Consider the following 21,076-nt stretch of genomic DNA (forward strand, 5'->3'; position numbering starts at 1 on the left):
TTTTATCAGTTTTTTTTTCATGTCTACATACAGCCATGATGAATAAAACAGTCATCCTATGAAAATATTTTCGATCCACTCCTCCTCACCCACAGCCTAGATAATCTCTCAGTTTCCTTCCATTAAGGAAACGGAGTGACTAATGGGCGACAAGATGGACAGTTCATAGACACAATGCGCTCTCTAATCCAGAGCCACTAGGTCTTCCTCTGTGTTTAAAGGGTTAGGGATGGAGTCAAGAGTCTGCAACGACAATCTTTAATTGAAAAAAAGGGAAATGCCCTTTTAAATGCTCTTTTTCTTCCCCGGGCTTGCTCCTGACAGTAAGTAATGGTGCAACTGTTCTAAAGTATTCCTCTTCAATTTTATTTTGTTTAATTCAGTCTGTCATTAGGAAGGCTTGCGAGCTTTCGGCTTGATGATTACTCTCGGTGGGAGGAAGTAGCCCCGCTGCAGACTTGTGTTCTGGACAAGCGCTCCTTTATCCAATGACGGGGCCTGCCATCATAAATGAAAGGCTCTTTAAAGAGCAGTGAGGGACTCTTTCAAGCAGACTGCTACCATGTGCTTGTAACCCTCCAGCATAACTTGCGAGGATGAGACAGCAGTGTGTTCTGCTGCAAAGAGGACTATTGTCCTTGTTAGCCTCCAGCAAATTGAGCTGCACTTCGCTGCAATGTAGTGGGACTTCCAAAGGGTTTTTAAGCGGTATAGTTCCTAAAATTCTGAACACAATAAAAGGATTAAAATAGGGGGCTTAGAATGTGGAATTTAGAACTCCACCAAACCGAACCCTCACCCTAAGTCAACACTCCAAACCCCAAAATAAAACTTTAAATCTTGTGCATTGCACACTATTTTGAGGAAAACCGATAAACAATGGGGTTAGATTACAATTAAATAATTGAATGAATGTTAATAAGCTTGAGTGCTTATTAACAAACTCAGAGTCTGGATTTTAAAACTTGTCATAGCTGATATTTGATATATTTATGTACACGAGGAAAAGGAAGCAGGATGAGCTGTCATGATTAAATTTAGGATTTAAGATTTCATTGTAGTCCATTTTTAAGCCTAAGAATATTTTGGACTTTAAAAAGAGAAGACTACAACACAATGTGTTTTTAATTTTTGTGCTGTTCAGGTCTGCTTGGTTTGTTAAAGGGCTGATTTACATTCCAAATCCAATCTGTAGATGCAGTCATGAAATAAATACTTGTTTCTCTATACCTCATATGCATGAGATAGATAATCTGAATCTGAGAAGAATCAAACCAGATTAATATTTTTAGGGCAAAAACATGTTTACTACTTGAACAAAGCCGAAATGTACCTAAGGTAAAGGTCAAAGACTACTTCATTCCCTGCTGAGCAAATGCTCAGGAAGCACATTTGTCTATGTTTCCTGTCATAACAGGAAGAGTGTAACTTCTTCCTTTCCACAATGGCTTCAGTTTTACCTCCTAACTCCAATATTTTCTCCCTCAGGGCCTTCCAAATCAATCCTTGCAAGACAGAAGGCAGGAGGCTGTCTCTGTTATAGTTTCCAAACAGTTACATTTGTTGAAATGTTATTTAAATGTTAGTGATTTCTTAAGCTAAACTATTCTAACTGAAAATTAAAAGTCAAATATCCAAACATTTTGAGTGGTTCTCTTATTCCTATTAGTGGTCCAACATATTACAAAAGAAACACAAATACATACTCCATAGTATGGAAATTTCATTTACTTTAATTTTGTTATTATTTTTTTAACCAAAGACATTATTCGCAGTGCGGGGGCGGGGGTCCAATTGTTTTCAGTAAGAGTATGTTGGGATGTAAACTTTAAAAATACTTTTATTATAATAATTTTCAAAGAAGCTCATTTTAAGTGAATAAATTACAACGTTAAAGGAGTCTAGACTTCAAAGGACATGGCTTTTGAAACAATCAGCAACATGTTCTTTACAGTTTGGAAGAAACCTCTTGGTTTATGTGGTCTATTTATAATGTTAATATTTTTAGTGTTGGTTTCTCAGTAATACAATGTCATATATAGTTTGTGCATTTGCAAAGCAAAAGGGGATTTGTAGCAAAGAGAAAGGTGTGTGTGCATGCCTTCAGAGGTGGAAGGTGCCATTCCTTGTCAACTTTCTATTCTTTTCCATTATAGGTTACTACAAGATATTGAATATAGTTCCCTGTGCTATACAGAAGAATTTTTAAAAGTCTATTTTATATATAGTAGTTAATATTTGCAAATCTCTAACTCCTAATTTATTCCTTCCCACTCCCTTCCCCACCCCAGTAACGGTAAGTTTGTTTACTATGTCTGTGAGTCTGTATCTGTTTTGTAAATAAGTTCATTAAAGCACTGGAACTTACAAAAATTAGTTTTAAATAGAAATGATATGAGATACACAAATCAGAACAAAACAGCAAAAAATCTTGAGGCCCCCAAGTTCAAGGATCAGCTTATTTCTTAAATGCAGTGACAGAATTCTAGAGGAAGAGTTACTCTTTCATCCTTGTGAACTTTTTGGATTCTCTTGGATTTCCCACTAAAGGAAAGCTAATGAGAAATTTGATGGCAGTTATGACAATACCTTTTTGGCAGTAGAGGAACAGATCTAGCGGTGTAAGTGTAAAATGTCACATACCACATGGGATGTATAGTGTGTCGTCCACTATTTCTATGATTCAACTATAGTGTGGGGAGACCACTTATGAATTGTTCTTACGTTGCTAGGAATAGAATAGAAAGGAATGGCTTGATGTCACAGCTGTTAAACATACAGTCAGCACTCTGGCTACTGCTTTCTTTGATTTGGAATCTCACAAAGGTATAGCTTGTCATTTTTCCCTTCTGGTTTTCTTTTTCAGTTTCTTCAATCACCAATAACTCTGAACAAAAACTTTCCCCCTTGGTGATTATAGGATTAATGAAAGAATGATATAACTTATACGTACAGGGCACCTTTAAGTAGACATGCACAGGGTGCACCCATACACCCTACATTTCAATTCTGAGATGTCCTAATATATTACTATGATATACCCTAATTTTATTTATTTACATATTTTATAAAATTAGCTTAATGAAAATTTTAATATGAATTTAGGGGAGGCAGTCAGCTGTTAAGAAATGATACTAGGGGAGAAAGGGTAAAATGATCATCATTATGAGGTTATCTGCAGGTTTATTTTGGATTTAGAGATAGAAAAATTAATACTTTTGCACCAATTGAACTTGTTATTCACTTGATTTGAAATAAGGTTCCAGATATTCATTGACTAACACAGATAACTCATCTTTAATATTTAAAGCATAATTTCTCGTCAAATAATATGTATTTGCATACAAGCAGCTGACAAGTCTGGAAGTTCTGTTTGTGGAGAAGACAAAACAAAACTGTACGGCTGGATAACTCTGTCCTTTAACTCACGGTTTAGAATTCATCACAAAATTATTTTCTTGAAGCAATTTATCTGTATTTCTCTATTACCCAGTTCCTCACATTTAGAGTTGAATCCCTCTCCATTTCAACAAATTTCATATTAGGTTAGTAGGCTGTAACTCTTAAGTTTAGAACTGTAATTAGCCCTTTTATTTACCGATATTCTGGATATCACCTTGAAGGAATGTTACAGCAAAAAGTCCACTGAAATTTTTTTCTCTTTTTTCACTTTATTTATTTATTTATTTATTATTATTATTATTATTGTTGTTGTTATTATTATTATTATTATTATTAATTATTTTTAATGGAGGTACTGGGGATTGAACCCAGGACTTCATGCATGCTAAGCATGTGCTCTACTAGTGAGCTATTGCCTTCCCTCCTTCATTTTAGTTTAAAAAGTATCAGGTTTAGTTTAGTTTAGTTTCAGTATGTAGAACCTGTCAGAGGTTGTATCTACACTGAACCTACTTCTCCAGCTTTTTTTTTCTGAGCCCATTTCAAATAATTCATAAGTCAGGTAAAGAAACAGAGGTAGGAACATAAGAGAAGGGAAGACAGAAAATTTGACAGCTATGAACTCCGAATTCTTTTCAGTCATGAGGGGATTCTCCTGTTCTATTAACAGGAGAATGTTGCTAATTGTCTTTAACTTGTGCTCCAGTTATTGCTTTGATAATTACAGAAAATTTTGTTTGCTGGCAAAAACTGTTAATGTGCCAGATCTGACGGAAGAAAAGAACTTAAGACATTCAAAAGTCTTTTTTCCTTAACTCAACGATATTAGTCCCTAAGCATGTTATTTGACAAATACTTCTCTCTGATAGTTATTCAAATATTTAAATGTCTTTTTATAACAAGGCACACAAATAAATTCAGGTTTACCTTTCCTATACTTTCAAAGTGGGAAAGCTGAAAATTTTAAATATAAACATACAAATTTAGGTTAAGCATGCCTAATTTTCATATATCTTTCTTCCTGATATAACAGAGAGAACAGATGTCTAAGTATATTCTGTTTGTAAAAGGAGTCATACGAGGACAGAACTTATTTAAAAATCTGGCTGTTTCAGGAGCGTAGTGAAAACTGGTACCATACGAAGGAAGGTAAGATTATTGTGTAATTGATGAAGCTAACTCACAGGTAAGAACAAAAAATGCAGATGTGAGGATAAGCTGGAAGCTAGAAGCGATAAAAACGGTAATACGTAGTTCAAAATAATTCGGTCAGTAACACATCTGAAAATAAGTCCCACAAGCAGAGACTTGGGAAACTACTCCTCATCCTTGTCACAAGTCCTGCTCTGTGAACGCTCTGTGTGACTTCCCCTCTCCCCAGGCCAGCCTCTGCCATCAGCTGGCTCTCGCTCTGAAGTCATTCTCTTGTCCCTTGTTAGCTTCCAAACACTTCTTTCTGCTCCAGCTCTACTCTGTTCCACTGTTCCTTCCATCTCCCTGATACCTTTTTAAGGTAGCATCCTCTTGAAATGAAGGTTCAGGTAACATTATTTCAGGTGCTACACAGCAGAGGAGTTGTTTTGATAGAAATCACACTAACTATAATAGCTAATGGTTTAGAGTGCGAGTTGTAACAGGAATAGCTAACAGGTAAGCTTACTGAGGGCTTATTATTACTTTAAGTGCTTTACATTTATCCTTCAATTTAATCATCTCAATGACCCAATGAAGTGGGTACTATTTTTCAATCTTCCCTCTGCTAAAGAGGGAAACGATGAGGCTCAGAGGGGTTAAGTCACTTGCTGGCACATCACACAGTTAACAGGTTGTAGCACCAGGCCCAGGATGAGGTTTGCACGCCTCTAAAAACCATGCTCGTTACCATTATATTGTACTGGATGCAGCATGATGTAACTGGCGAAAACAATGACATAAGACCATGTCCTTAGCCATTCTATTATACACAATGCAGCATGACATAATTGAGAAAAGCTTGTTTTTGAATCTGAAAGATGTGGGCTCAAATCCTGGCCCCCTGCTAATGTTAACTATCTAACTTCAAAGCTTTGCATGATCTGGGCCCTGCCTAGCATTGAAATCTTTCCTCTTTTCTCTGTGAAGTCATCCACACCAGGCTCAAGTTCCACAGGCTTTCCTTCGACTCCTTAACATGTTCTTTCCTTTCTGAAGGAGCTCTGCAAACACTGTTCCCTCTGGAACGCTGTCACCTGCCTCACTCTGAATTATCTTTTAGCTTCCATCTTTCAGCATTCCCTCAGAGAGGTCTTTCTCCCATCCCCAATCCAAATAAAGCACCTCCTGTTATTCTTTTACAGCACTTGGACAGTTTCATTCATAGCACAGATGAAATAAGGTTCTGTTGCATATTTGCACATTCCGCGTCTGGTTCATTCCACCAGGCCAGGGGGACACAAACTATGGTCCACTGGCCGATCCAGCCTGTCCCCTGGTTTTGCCAGTAAAGTTTCCTTCAAACACAGGCACATTCGTTCATGTATGTGTTTCCACGTCGCCGCTTTTGCTGCTAGAGCAGAGCCAAGGAGTCCAGACAGAGACTGTATACCTGCTATCTGGACCTTTAGAGAAAAAGCCTGCTGGTTTCTGCGGCAGACAATAAGCTGCTTGAGACCCTTCTTGTTTACTGCCGAATGCTTAATGGTATTTGTTATCAACAAATGGTATCAACAAATGGTATTTGTTGATTTAACAAATAAATGAATTATTCGGCTGTAAATGGAATTAACAAGGATTAAATGCTATAGTATATACGTAGTTCTTGGTACACGCAGCTACTTCTAAGTTATCTGAAAATTTCTGTAAGACAAACTGACAATTTATGATTTTATTGTTTTTATATACTAGCTTAACAAATCCACCTTGTTTAGGTTAGAGATTGAGAAATAAGTAGTTTTCAGAAACTTGGAGACTCTGGAAAATCTTTAAAAAAATAAAACAAGCTGTTAATTTTTCCCCTCTCCTAAACTATTCTATGTATACAATCGGAGTTTCTGAATTTTAGCTGTTGCCTACTGCCATAATGGAAGATAAAGTAAGGGCAAAATTCAATTTAAACAGTCAGCTGCTCTGTTTTACCACAGTTTTTATTTCTTAATGATATACAACTTATCACATCAGCTCTGTAATATTTCATTTCACACTACGTCAGTATTTCTTATTCTGTAAAAACACACCCTGTTCTCTGTAGAGTCAAATAAACACCTGCAATGGCAGGGCAGGCTTTTACTGCTATTAAGAAAAGATGACAGTGAGCCATTGTGTGAGGTTCTCTTAGGGAGTCTGCAGTGGGGGAAGCTTCAAAAAGGGCAAAGCAGTTAACGTTTTTCTTTTCAACACGTGAACACATACTTTAAAGGGAGCCTAGGTTCGGGAAGCGTCCTCACTTCACATTACATGCTGTTGCAGGTTTGCTGGTGGTGATTATTAGAAGTGACCCACATCTTTTAGGCTTTCTCCCAAATGGCTCTTAGGATGATGACACTTGTAGTAGATGAGAGGCGTGCATGACAAGTATTTATAAGTAAGGTGGCTGTTTAAGATTATCAATAGCCATTTAAAATAATATGTATTTCAACATATTAAAATATGAAAGCTTTCAATTTTACTAATTCCATTTAAGAGTACTGAATTAAAAGGCCAACTGAACCTAAAGACCAGAGGAAAAAAGACTACACAGACCCTAAATTCTATAGAATAAAATCAAGGAATTCTTCAAGATTAAAAAAAGATAAGATTATACTGAATTTAAATAATTTTTCTGCTAAGTTATTAGGATTTCTAACATGGGTGACAGTAACAGCGACTGTAGATGCAACTATATTTCAATTAAGAAAAAGTGTTCAATTATTAGCTCAGAAGTACGGTGTTAAAATTCTTACATGCCTGTGTGAGTTTACGTTCTTTTATAAAGCATAATGAAAGCTCATGAATTCAACCTGCAAAAACTTTCTTTTGTCTTTGTAAGAGAAAGGAAGATACCATAAATTTCATGAATCTAAAAACAACTTGGCTTTATTCATGAAGTGAAGGTGATAATTCATATAATTTTTGACTTCACCCAAAACAGGTGCTAGTCCAAACAACAGGGTCTAAAAGCTCAGTGGTATGATGATCAATGTTTCTGTCTTAATTCCAATTTCAAGCTATGATTCAATTAAAATATACAGTGTTTTTTAATTCACTTATTATTATTTTTAGTTTTTTGGGGGGAGGAGGTAATTAGGTTTATTTATTTAATTATTTCTCTTAACAGAGGTACTGGGGATTGAACTCAGGACCTCGTGTATGCTAAGTGTGTGCTCTACTACTTGAGCTATTACCACCTCCCCACTAAAAGTGGCTTTATATTGACAGAATTACTGCTTTTTGGCCTGACCCATAGCAATAAACAATGTGCAGGAAAATACTGAAAGAACCCATCGTAAATCTTAGCATTTTTGACTCTCTAGATCAATTTTCAGCCAAAAATAGTTTGTCATATGTACCTCAAATATAATACTTTAAGGGAGTAAAACCTGAAAATCTAAGAAGTTTTTTTTTTACCTCTTAATGGCATAGTGGCCTTGATGGCATAAACAACAACTTCTATTCATTGTAATTTATACATGGGTAGCAACAAAAAATTTTAAGCCACAAATCAGTCCTAGTCTCATTTGCAGGTCCAGGAAGATAGGAAGGCACAGTAGGAGAGATAGAGTGCCTTTATTTGAGGGAAATTACTGTCTGGTGAGGTGTCCCCAAGGCTGGCCTCTCAGCTTTCCCTCGTGTAAATGGGCAACAGGAAAATGCTCTCCTCTCCCATGGTCAAGGAAAGCCTGTGCTGTAGGTCCCATTATCCGTCTGCAGTGGTCGAGATGGGGCAGTACTGTAGTAGCTCTGAGGGACCATTCTTTGATATTTAACAGTAGAAGGCATACAAACCACCCAGCTATTCTTACATCGCTTAACGAAATCCACTCTCCCCGAGTGTGAAGAAAAAGAGTCAAGCACAGATATTCATAATATACAAGTATCTGTTGAATAGAGCATTTGGATGTATAATGTCTTTAGAACAGATCAATTGTATCATATAGGTGTCCCTGGAGTTCTCGGAAAAAATTATAACATCATCTGCCTCTAGGTTTATAAAATTCAGGGTTTAAAGAAAATGATATGGACTAACTAATAGTTCTTGCCTATATGCTGGAAGGTACTAATATTTTTGGAGGGTGTTTTCTTTGTTGTTGTTAGCACAAGGTCAAATATTTTGGATGTACTTCAAAGTCTTTTTCACTGTGAATAGAATGAAAGCCATTTTTATACAGGACATTTAGCCTATGTTACAAACCTTTAAATGGATGACCACAAAAGGCCTCGTTCCCATGAACATAAGAATATCTTTGTTTGATGATGCGTGCAGTGTAGCAACGTTATGCGTATTAACTCTTAATTATTAAGCTATTCATGTCACACAAATGTAGCTCCCACTTAACATTCACGTTGAAGTAAAAAGAGAATAATCAGGAAGGTGGTAAAGTGTATTTCTAACAAACAGGGTAATTTTTTTCCTTTACATATAAGAGACTGTTAACACTTAAACTGGCCACATTAAATTCACTAAAACTTCTCTTAATGGATGTTTCTAAGATCAAAATGTTTTCAGTACCTGTAATATACCTGGTAGGGGGGAATGTAATAAATGATCCATGTAAATAATAATACAAAAAGAGTTTACCCCACTCACCTGTCTGTTACGTTCATCCATAATCCTCGTAATCTGAATCTTTTTTCTCCCCATAGTCCCCGTTTTTCTTCTCTCTCTCGTCCCTGAAATTATGTATTTTTTCCTTCCTTTTCTTTCTCTTTCCTGTTTCCTCCAAACAAATCTCCTTCTTCAGCACTTGCACTGCTCAGTTCCCAAATTCCTGCATTCGTTCCTCCTGAACAAAAAGGAAAAATTAAACACCACTTTAATAGCAAGCCAGTTTCATAACACCTATTATAATCTAATTTTTAAAAAATAAAACTCTCTGGAAGTAAGCCAATCAAATGAATAAAAATAAGTACTTATTAAAAGTACACGGTATATACCACATGCAGGAGCATATCAAGTAGGAATGAGCTGTTTTTTATAATTAAAATAACCTCGTAAGTAATTTAACAAGTCATTTAAATGATGAAAACTATGCTTTAAAGCCCAACACTTGAAATGTCTTTTGCAAAGAGTTTCTTAGTATTTTTAATGAAATTAGGTGACTATTTTCACCCTTCTGTTATGAAAAATTACCTAAATCAGAGAGTTAATGAACCTTTATGTACCTGTGTATGCTAAGTAGGGCAGCTAATTCATTTCTGAAGGGAAAACAATCTCATGTTTTGACAGCAGAGGTGATAACGTCCCTCGTTATGCAAATAGGATGGACTATTATGAAAGTGCTATTTGATATATGTAAATGTCAACTAATTTAAATCTAAATCCTTTAATCTTATTTTTAAAAAGTCACTGCTATGAGAACACTGTAAAAATAATGTGGAATACTGAATCTCACATAACAAGCAGCTATCAACAGTGAGATCTCTCTTCCCTTTTGAAAGCCCTTAAGCTGTATCTTGAGTACAAGAATCAAGAAAGATAATCATTCATACAAAAGAAAGGGTGAAAAATTAGAGTATCATTCCATTTATAACTATATTTTTTATAATAAGCCATCAGTCCTCTAAATTTAAATATTTTTAAAAGACATATCATATCTCTTTGGGGAGTAAGATACAAAATTACAGAAGCTTGCTATATACTGTATATCTTTAAGCCATGAATTAAAATGGAGGAAGTGATCATCAATAATATAAAATCAACCCAGAGAACCCAGAGTATTAAAAGTATTTATTTCACTTTGTTTTAAATTATATCTGAAAATATTTGAACGTAATGAAAGTGAATTGCTGTGAAATGTGGAAGTTAACAAGAAGGCATTCCACAATGGCTTCTTCATTTGCAAGCAACAGCTTCAATTATTCTATCCTGTCTTCTGTCAAAGAATGCAACTGCTTTACACACTGCTCAGAGTTTCCCTGTTTATTTTAGTGTGGTGTCTGAGAACTGACCTGATAAATTCCCACATGTATTATGTAATGCTAAGCCAATGCCCTGGCTATTTATTAGATTATTTGGCTCTAATTCAATGTTATTGGAACAGGAATTGGAACTGTTACACACTTGGTCTGATCATCAGCTGTCTTTTGATTTCTTTAATTTAATTTCTAAATTCTTTATCACCTTGAGTAAACTTTTTTTTTTAATTTAAGTTTTCTGTGATTATCTAATTGCAGAAGCTATTATGATATAATTAGTTCTGGTGGATTAAGTGCTACTTAAATACTAAGACCATCCATTCTCTTTTGCCCAACCCCTTCTATTAAATTGCAGCTCAGTTCTGCCTTTGAGAATATGTATATATGTTGAGTAATACCATGACCACACACTACTCATCAAATACTATTGCTCCAGTGGTCATTTTAAATGCTGGAAATAGTTCGGAGTTCGAGAGTTATACAAATAACACACATTTGACAAATATGCAGGAAAAAATTAGCTGTAAGATATGTTAAAATATGAAAAATGCAGTAAGCACAACTGCATACTACATTCACTATTGCCAAACAGTATCCATCTGTCTATCTTTAGTAACAGTCTTAAATATCACTCAACTGGATAACTTTCCTGTTTCCTAAGAGTCTTACCTTAGAAGCAAGCAGCATGTTACGGTGGTATTTCCCACGCGTGGGCAAGACCCCAAAGAGACAAAGAGGCTTCCTTTACCACAGAAAAGCCAACCCATGAATCCACAGCAAACGCATATGGGACAATTTCCTTTCTGTCATTTAGCTGAGGCCGGTGGCACTATCGGCTTACAGGACTATGCCTGCCTAAGCGCTTATTCACTTTAAGGTGGAAGGTCAGCGTGAGCAGATTAGAGTGTGGGACGAGGCGGGGAAGATGAGAACCTCTACGGATCCTGATTTCAAAATACAAATAACCAAACAAGCAGAGAAACATCCCTGGAGAAAAGGCTCCCCAGATAGACAGAGCTCCTGACAAACCAAACTTAGGAGAGTTTCCCCTCCATCGCCACCCCACATTTCACAGCTTTGAAATGAGAGACACTTCTTCAAAAAAGCAGAGCAAGGATTTTCTTTTTCAATTCTTAAAACACGATGGGAAATATTCTGCCAGAAGGAATTGCTATGTCTCAGTTTGTATATATATAAAATAGTTATGATATATTAAAAATTGCCATTAAGTATATTTTCCTTTTCGAAATATGTAAGGTCATGTGGAGAGATGCAAGTTTAAATATCAGTAAGATTAAACTTCTCCTGTTTTCTGTAAAAAATGAATTATTTTGTGAAGTGTGTTGCCTTTTGAACATTTTTGAAATGCAAAATTTGATATGATTCAGTACATATACAGAGTTAGATAATGAGACTGTTTTCACAAAGTAAAACATGTCTTAGAACACTCGGCTTAGAATATTTGATTATGGGTCACTATGGTTCAAGGTTGTCAGTAAAAATGCAAAGAGTTAGGAAGGTCAACAATAGCTCAGCAGCTGTTTTTTTAGCATAACTATTTTTCTAATCTGATTTTTATGCAAAAATTATATTGCAAGGTCAGTTTCAAGCATTAATTTGTAGGAGGCCTAGAGAGGCTGAAAAAGAGATTATATAACTTTAGTAATCTGAAAAACTGTCCTGTAGGTATATGAAGAGAAGAATATAATAGCTAAACTACACATAGTAGATTTCAAGTTATGCTGAGAACTTTCATTATGTACAATCAACCATAAGCTTAAAATAATTCCAGCAGCCTTGCCGCTACTTCTTTCCACATGAAACAAGCATTCTTGGAAAATGACAGAGTTACAGAGAAACAATCAGTAATTAAAAAAGAAAGAAAGAAAGAGAAATACTCTACCACAGTTACACTCTATAGAGCTATAGTCTTCTGCACTTTTTTTCTTTTTTGCCATCCTAAATATAAGAAAAATAAAATCAGGCTGCTTACTAAAAAGGGGAACTTCATTATGGCAGGCTTCTGTTCACTTTGAGTTTGGCATAAGCAGATGGATGAAGGCAACGTGGTTTGAGACCCAAGGAGAGAAGAATTTCTTGCGGACAGATGCTAAAGATCCTTCTCCCACCCCGGCTCTCTCCTCTACAAACAAGTTCCCTTGAGTGACACCCCCCCCCCACCCTCCCCAACACTCTTTCTCGCTCTCTTCCTCCCTCCCACAAATCCCTCCCAGTAACACAGAAGAATCTTGACAGAATGGCAGGAAACACGCACAGACTGGTCAGGGAAGGATATGATGTCAGCAACCACGAACAATAAAAGGTGTAAAGGTGCTTCCTTCCCTAAACTGTTCCAGAAGTGTAAAATGGGAACCAAAACTCTTCACTTCCTTCTCTGAGCAGCACTGTCTGAGTGCACTGTGCTGCACACCCCACACACAGAGGCCTTTGAGAGGTTCAGATAAGGGACAATGAGAGAAATCCAGACAGGGGAACATTTCTAACTCCTATTTTTAAAACACCTGAGAAAAAAAAAATTCCATTTCACAGCTCTAGCTTAGTATTTTGTATGACTTCTTTAAGAAATACAAATAAGAAAAAGAAGTTGATTTTGGTGAGGTAGGAGATACACTACAATTACCATTTACCATGCCTCACCAGCAACATCTGACACAGCTAACAGGGCCATGCAATCTCCATTCACCCTCTGGAGGCAGAAGAAGATTCTATACAGGCAAAGACCCAAATGGATAAATTATGTTCTTTGGTTAAAAAAAAAAAAAGAATCACGAATCAAAAAAATCAAAGTTTGTTGGGAAAGTACATGGATTACTTCTTTGCCCCCATATTTAAAAAAAAAAAAAAGATATACGGGGTTGAGAAGGGAGAGATTCCTATGTTATTGAAGTTTTCAAGTTTCTTTAAAAAAAAACTCAGATTAAGAACCAAAGTAACTAACATAAACTTTCAGTATATAGTGAAACTATTTATTTTAATCCCGTCACTATTAGGTTCTTTCAAACATGGAAATGGCAGTCTACCCTAAGGTTTCTGTAGGAAGAAAACCACATATCAAGTGGATCTGAGTCATCTTCAGATTTCAATCATCTTCCCACAACACTTTGATTTAGAAATTAAACATAACCTTCAGTTATGTGTTTTGATCTTAGAGTGAGACTGCCACGCCACATTAAAAGATGTGGGAAGAAATTAATTCTCTGCTGCTAAACTTGTCTTTGCAAAGCATGTATTTTGCTACAATAAGCACAGTGCAGTCACTTAAATAAAAACAGCCTATGAATAATGATAAAACACTAAAATATGTGATGTCAGTTTGCAAAGAAAGAATTCTGGTTTTCTTTTACTTGTATTAGCAAATAGCTTTTCCATTGACTCACATTTTCACTAATACTAGCACCTTCATATTGTGTTTTCTAGAAACTCAAGGCTGAAAACCAAGCACGTTATATCACACAAGAAATTATACAGTTAAATAAATACAAGCTGGATACTTAGTAAGGGACCAAAATGATCATAAGCCTAGGTGCTGCAAGCCTGGTATTACTAACTCAAACAATTAAATGATTCATTATTATTTTAAGTGGAAAACTTTGCTCATTATGATGCATCTAGATACACTTAACCTTCTACTTTATGATATGTTTGAAAGACATATGAGGCATATAATTAAAGTTTGGTTAAAAGGAACAAGGAGAACTTTAACTTTTTTCTTTAAAGAAGTATTCTGAACTTCAAAAGCTATAATAATTATTAATCTTATTGTTACTTGACTACGTGACATCTTACGAGTTAGGGAGTATTTCCTTGGTCCTGAAAGTCGCTCCATTTCTCTCTAAGCTTGCCAAGAATTATACAGAATGTTATATTACCCTAGCTATGAATGCAAGCTGAGTGCATTCTAAAGACATATAGCTAAGTCATCCTCTTAAGGGTAACAAAATTACCCATTCTTGCCCAGTGGATAAATACCATCATGTCAAACGAAGTTATTTTCTCAATTTATTCCAATTTAGTGTTAATATGATGAATTCTGAGTTTTCTTCAAGTCTCAGTAACATAATATCACACAGACGAATAACAAATAATGTCAACTGTCTTTCAATTCCTTACACCTGCCATGCTCATTCCTACCACAGGGTATCTGCATATGCAATTCCCTCTGCCTGGAATGCTCCTCCTTCCTCTCTGTGCCTCCTTAACTTCTTCCCTTCCTTTCTGACTCAGCTTCAGTTTCACCTCCTCAGGAAGCACTCCAGACTTTACTGATCACATCAAATTTCCCTTTAAGGACTCACAGCACCATGTCCTCCTTCGTAGCACTTCTCATGATTGAAACTGTCTGCCATCTTCCTCAACAACTGTGGGCCAGGTCTGTTTCGTCTCACTTTTGCATTCTCAGTTTCTACCCTCATGCCAGGCAGACAGCAGTAGCTAATAATTACCAGTTGATTAATGAATTAATTCATTAATATTTTTATCTCTCAGGTACTTTCTTCAGTTGCTATTTTTAATGACCACTGAGAACACTTTTCATATTTTTATTTATACAGATAGGCTGATAACCTCACTTAATCTTTCATTATATATAGCATCTCATGTATGGAAAAGGCTAATTTATACTGAGAAGTGGAAGCTAAATGGATTTTGGAGTCAGGAAGCTCAGGGTCTAAACTCTAGCTTGGTACTTAGAAGCTGAGAGATTACAGACTGATGATTTAATCCCTTGGATCCACTGTTCCCTTGCCCTGGAAACAGTTGGGAAGGTACTTCTCCACCTGCAGGATGGCTATGATCATTAAATGTCATACTGTACGTGAAGGGCTGGGTACACAGTAGTACTGGGAACATGGCTCACTACTTGTAAGATTGCTTCAGTTTTGAGGCATAAATTGAAAGTTACAAGTAAGTAAGGTTGTCAAGTGAATCATAGTCCTTACATATACCATGAAGACCTCACTTTGCAGAGATGATGATGAATGACTTGTAAAGGTAACGCTTCATTTATCCATTAACAATAATCATTATGTGAAGAAAAAATTTACAGGGTTATAAAAATTAAGAAGTTTCTTTTAAGTATCAGTCATGGAAGAGCTTCAGGCTGCAAAAGTAGAAATAACTAGGGAAATATATCAATTTTCCCAATGACCACGGCTGCTGAAAACTCTACATTAATGCTTCTAGTCCTACTTTAATATCTTTCCCCAAGGACAAAAGGAGATGAAATGTATGTCAGAAATATAATAAGGCTAAAAAGGAACTCGTTTTGAAAACCCCTGCAATTAATTTAACAAGTGGGCCTACCCTGCCATTGTCACTGATACAAGCCATTTTATTTACACAGTTCTAGAATTTAGGAGATGAATACCTTCGAACAACTGCTTTGCACTGCATTATAAACAGTTTAATAAACACACGGGAAGCACAGCTTTCCTGTCACGGTTATCCATGGTAGATTTTTCCCTTTGACATTTTTTTCACACTGGAGCTTAAACAGCATCCCTCAATCCCCATGCTGAAATAAACTCGAAATGGTCTAAATATGTCAAAAGCCTCGTGCTATCCAACCACACCACAGTTTTTAGTCTTTCCACATCATATTTAGCAATTAATTCAGGGTTTAATCATGTCTTTGTTTTCCTAATTTTTCGCAACAGCACAGCCGCCACGTTTTCTTTCAAAGGCCACTGAGTGACGTGCAAAGCTCCCCACAAAGGTAAATCCGGCACTGTCCTCATCACCAAGCAAGAGCTACTATTTAGCATTACAGAGTGGGTTCTGTTCCCCAGCTGTAACCTCTCAATAAGCACATGCAGCTGGATTTTTGTTGCTGGTATTGAACAAAGCAAGTTAAGCACTACACAACACCAACATCAGAAACAAAACTGTCAGCCTTCAAAGCAAGCGAGGCTTGAAATGCGAGATGCTGCTACACATTTTCATCTCATGACGACAGAAGTCTAAACTCTCAGGCATCTCATGATTCTTTCAGGAAAAAATCTTATGTTCATGGTTTTCTTAATCTTTAATATATCATATTCATTATTGAAATGGAAATATTCTATAAAATTTTGTTCTCAAAAGCCTGTGTGTATTGCACACAGTTTTCACCCTGATACATTTGTGTATGTGTAAATGTGTGTGTCTGTGTCTGTATGTTTGTACAGAGGGAATATTTTCCTGCAAAACTGCAGCAAATGGGAAAAACACATTTTAGTCTTTCACAATATGCAGGTAAAACAGTAAGAGTACATTTTAAGACATCTGAGTAGTCCTGAGTATTATCAGTCGTAAATAATCACACTATCGTTAGGATTGTGATGTAAATGGTTAAAAGGACATTCTAAGTAAAGATTTTGTTTTATTCTGTATTCAAATACTTTGTTCAATAATTGAAAATTATGTCCTTGAAAATAATTTGCCCCTATTATTTACTTTCCCAATTTATTTAACATTTAAAGATGACCTTGAAATGAGAAGAAATACTATTGTCTCCTGTTAATGTTTTTGTTCTACATTAAGAAGACCGTACTTGACAAATCGTCTGCTATTTACATTGAATTTCATTTATTTTTTGTCTGTAGCTAAACTTTAGAAATTTAGAAAGTTTACATAAAAACTTTCCATGCTCATATCCATATAATACTCAAAATGCCATCATCATTATCTCTCAAAATACAGATATTTGATACCGCTATTATATATGGTTCAACATGGAACCCAGTGATTCATCAATTTTTCTGTTTCTCTTCATCTCCTTTACAGCATCATAATCAACCTAATTAAGGCTTTGTTCGTCTGAAACCTCTGATGACAATTTGTTTAACTCTATCCCACTGTGGTCTTCTTATAAGGAGAATTAAATCTGATCTTCTGACAGCAATCATTAAATGATCCCAACTGGCCCCAATTAAGCCACATGGCTCACGGGCTTCCATACAGTCAAATGCCAAGTTCTCTGTTTCATTTACACATCATTCTTTACCTTGGTTTATTTTCTTAAGGCCAATTAAGTATATGTGTCCCATCAAGTGGAACCAAGTTTCCTTGCGTACACTAGCTCAAGACAGTACATCAAATGACTTCACGGTCACACGGAGGTATCACTCAGGACGCCTGAAGCCATTCTCTCTAGCCGTCGTGCTATTCATTAAAAAAAACAACAAAAAACTTTACATTTATTTACTCCGGATGAAACAACGCACATGTACCTTCTCAAAATAATACATGTGTTTAAACAGTTCGGGCTAACATAAATCTATAATAACTTTTCACTTGGCTTATTTACAATGATCTTTTAATAGAGCAGTATCTGCATTTAGTTGAGTCTGATATTCCTTTTTGCTAACATTTGGAAGGCAGCTACGCTCTGCACTGAACCAATGCTCTAACATTTGAAATAACCTCTTTAAGGCCCTCTGAAACAGCAGTATCAAAGTAAGACTTCTGAAGGTAACCTTTCTTACCCTTAATTTCTGCTCTAATTTTTTCACATAAGCTCAATTGTAAGTTCTGTAATGATGTTCCCAGGCCTTCCTATATGCGCAGGTAGCCTCAGGATTTAGAGCTCATTGACTGTGAGCTACTCCAGGGAAACGGCTGATTAAAAACAGCCTCGTGAGGAGTAGCTCCTGTTCACATCTGGCTCATCTTATTCTAAACTCCAATACCTGTACGGAAATTTGACCCCTCGCTTTGGAGATCCTCCACCTTGGATGTCAAGGCAGAACCATAATTAAATTAATACCAACATGACTGGTGTTTGACACAGTTTCTGCAGGACATTGCCCTGACTACTTTCCTGAGAATGTAAACGAATGCACTCTATTTTTATATCTATTCTAACGATAGCTCTCACAGATTATCTGTTGGTTTCTGATGCAGGCTCTCTGTTACAGTCCTCAGAGCAGGTGGATTAGAACATATCTGTTCATGCTAATCATACATTAAAAACTGACGTTAGGATAGAGGACTGGAATGTATGTTACGCATCTCTTAGGACACTAACCTTGATGGAACACACAATTCTTTTTATTACTTCATCAACAGATGTTAACTGCAAAGAAAAAAGAAAATACAGTGGGGTCTTTAGCATATTGATGTTTGGCAACACCTTGAGAAAAAGAGCATGTGCCTTCTTTATGATAGCTAAATACACCCTTGATCAGCTACTCAATAAATAACCGTTCTCCTCAAAAGAGGAAAATTCAAAATCTTTATTACAAAATGCTGATGACTTAGAAAACACCAACCTCACCACTGACTGTCTTCTACAAACTGTCCAACAAATGTATTAAACTTTTAGTGGGTGAAACAGACGCGGGGGTGTTGTATCATGAAATATTTCTCACTGTATTATAGTAATCTCCAATAAGATTTGATGTTAATTTTAGAGCATGCTTCTGCTAAAAAGGGCAAACCCTGCAACAGATTTAGTACAAAGAAGCTGAAAATATCCTGTGGAAAAAAAAAATCTGTAGCAAAATCAGCCAGCCCAAATCCTGCCATTACTCAGCACTGCAGTGACGTGCGGATGTTTGTAGTGGTTTGAGGAGCCAGCAGGGGTGGAAACTCTACGTACTCGACTCCAACATGATTGCAATTGAACCTCATCAAAGTAAGAGCTCATAATTTGTCACAGAAAACAGCCAATTAACATATGTTAGAAAAAGGCTTCATAAAGATAATATATGATTAAAGACCCAGTGCAGCTGCTGAAAATCAAAACTATGCATTTAAAAAAGAAATCTCAGGCTGAGCTTCCGTATGGTTAAACTGATAATGGCTACTGTGATTTTTTTTTTTTAAAGTAGAAAAATATAATTACAGTGCTTCTCACAAGTTTGGGGTTATGGCAAGGGAGAACTGGGTACTGTGGCACTATTTACTATGCCTTACTTAGTTCTATAAATAGTTGAAGCCCTTGCCAAAACTCTGTAGTTACTTTGTTTTAGTGCTATTTTAAAACACAGACCTTCATTGTGAGCTAAATGGCCTTCAGGATGCACTTTGTAGTTATAGCATTCCTCTCAAAACTGTATCCTCCCTTTATCTGTGTAAAACCCCAGGACAGGGGGACTCTACCCGACTGCCCCGGGGACTGTAAAACCCGCCAGGGCTGTGTAACACACGCTTTTAGTACTTCAGATCTTTTCTCGGGGTTGGTGGTCAGGAAGAGTGACAGTTAAACGTGAGAAGTGAGATTAAAGTGCACGGACGCAGGGCAGAGTTCCTAAAGGACGCAAGGCAGTCTACCTGCCCTAGCTTTGGAGCGGATGAATGATACATTTGCACTGGCTGTATTCCTGTCATAGATTTTAAACTAAACTCTAGCTTGGACCACGTGGGCAATCAAATCCTGGCTAAACTGACATCATCAAAGGCCATGAGCCCAAACTATGATGTTTAATATTACAGAGATCAATGAAAAAGTTTGATTGATATTCACAGGGACGTAAGTGCATCAAGCATAATGCTGGGTGCTATAAACAAAACAAAGAAGGTCTGGTCTTCAAGAAATTGATGTTTTAAAGGGAGAATGAAGCAATAAACAATTGCACTAATATGGTGATTTTTAAATAGAAAAATCCTATAGAGAAAACATCACAGTAGAACAGGCTAGGTAGGGGGTGACTGAACAGGAAAGGGCCGAGGTGGACAATGCATCAGGGAAGGGTAATTTGACAAGATGACATCTGAGGGGAGATGTAAACCATGGATGGAGCAAGGCGGTATCTGGAAGGGAATACTCCAGCACTCTGCCTGTCACTGGTGGGACAAACCTGGCCAACTCAGTTTCCTAAACCTCAGTTTCCTCGGCTATAGAGTGGGAATAATAACACATATATTCTATAACGAGGCTTTGAGGCTCAAATGAAAAGAGAACCACATTCATTTGCAAAAATTCAGTTGGATGCAATTCAGTTTCTTAAATTCACTGTGTAGAGTTGTTTTCTTCAATTCATTATTATATACGTTTATGGAAATTGTAAATACTTTGAAACACTGAGAATATATAGTATAACAAAAAAGGTTCCTAAATTTATATTCATTGAATCCAAAGGTGTGTCTTCCCTTGAAATGTGGGTATTTCATTAAAAGCAAGGTCCACTGGTTAAAAGAGTTCGTGGGTATATTAGTTCACTTTGCAATGCTAAATATGGATAGCACCATGAGCAATCTAACAAATACAATGCAAAATTTCTGCAAATGTAAAATACAGATTTATATTTTTAAAACTCTTTAAGAAATAAACAATCTTATAACATTACTAATGTAACGGAGTCATTGTTTTAGGTTGATTTACTTCCTCTCTCATAGGACCCAACTCCCAAGCAATCAGCACAGTTTTGATTAAGCTCTCAGTGATAATCCCAGTGTCTCACCGTATGGGAAAAAATTCACACATCTTTGGACATATGCATCTAATGAGAGTAAGCCATGTAGCCTCAAGCCAAACAGATTAATTTCCAACTTAGAATGAACAGACAAATTGAGTCATCTAGTATTTTTTAAAGTATTTTTAAGAGGAAAAATACAAAATTTGAGAATTATGAATTTTAACAAG

General features: G+C 36.3%; 1 protein-coding gene across 16 annotated transcripts in view; it reads right to left on the reverse strand.

The window, feature by feature from the left end:
* The window catches only part of MEF2C (myocyte enhancer factor 2C), a 162,194-nt gene that overhangs the window by 82,251 nt on the left and 58,867 nt on the right, over positions 1-21,076 (reverse strand). For 7 of the 16 annotated variants that reach the window (XM_032475838.1, XM_032475813.1, XM_032475830.1 and 4 more), the window contains one exon: positions 9,164-9,359. In XM_032475838.1, coding sequence (XP_032331729.1) covers positions 9,164-9,217 — 54 coding nt within the window. In that variant the 5' untranslated portion in view covers positions 9,218-9,359. Of the gene's footprint in view, positions 1-9,163; positions 9,360-11,160; positions 11,436-12,484; positions 12,653-18,517; positions 18,566-21,076 lie in introns of those variants that run through there. The other 9 variants (XM_006187965.3, XM_032475752.1, XM_032475804.1 and 6 more) reach the window with 6 other exon arrangements.

The sequence above is a fragment of the Camelus ferus genome, chromosome 3, assembly GCF_009834535.1.
Source record: "Camelus ferus isolate YT-003-E chromosome 3, BCGSAC_Cfer_1.0, whole genome shotgun sequence".
Lineage (NCBI taxonomy): Eukaryota > Metazoa > Chordata > Mammalia > Artiodactyla > Camelidae > Camelus > Camelus ferus.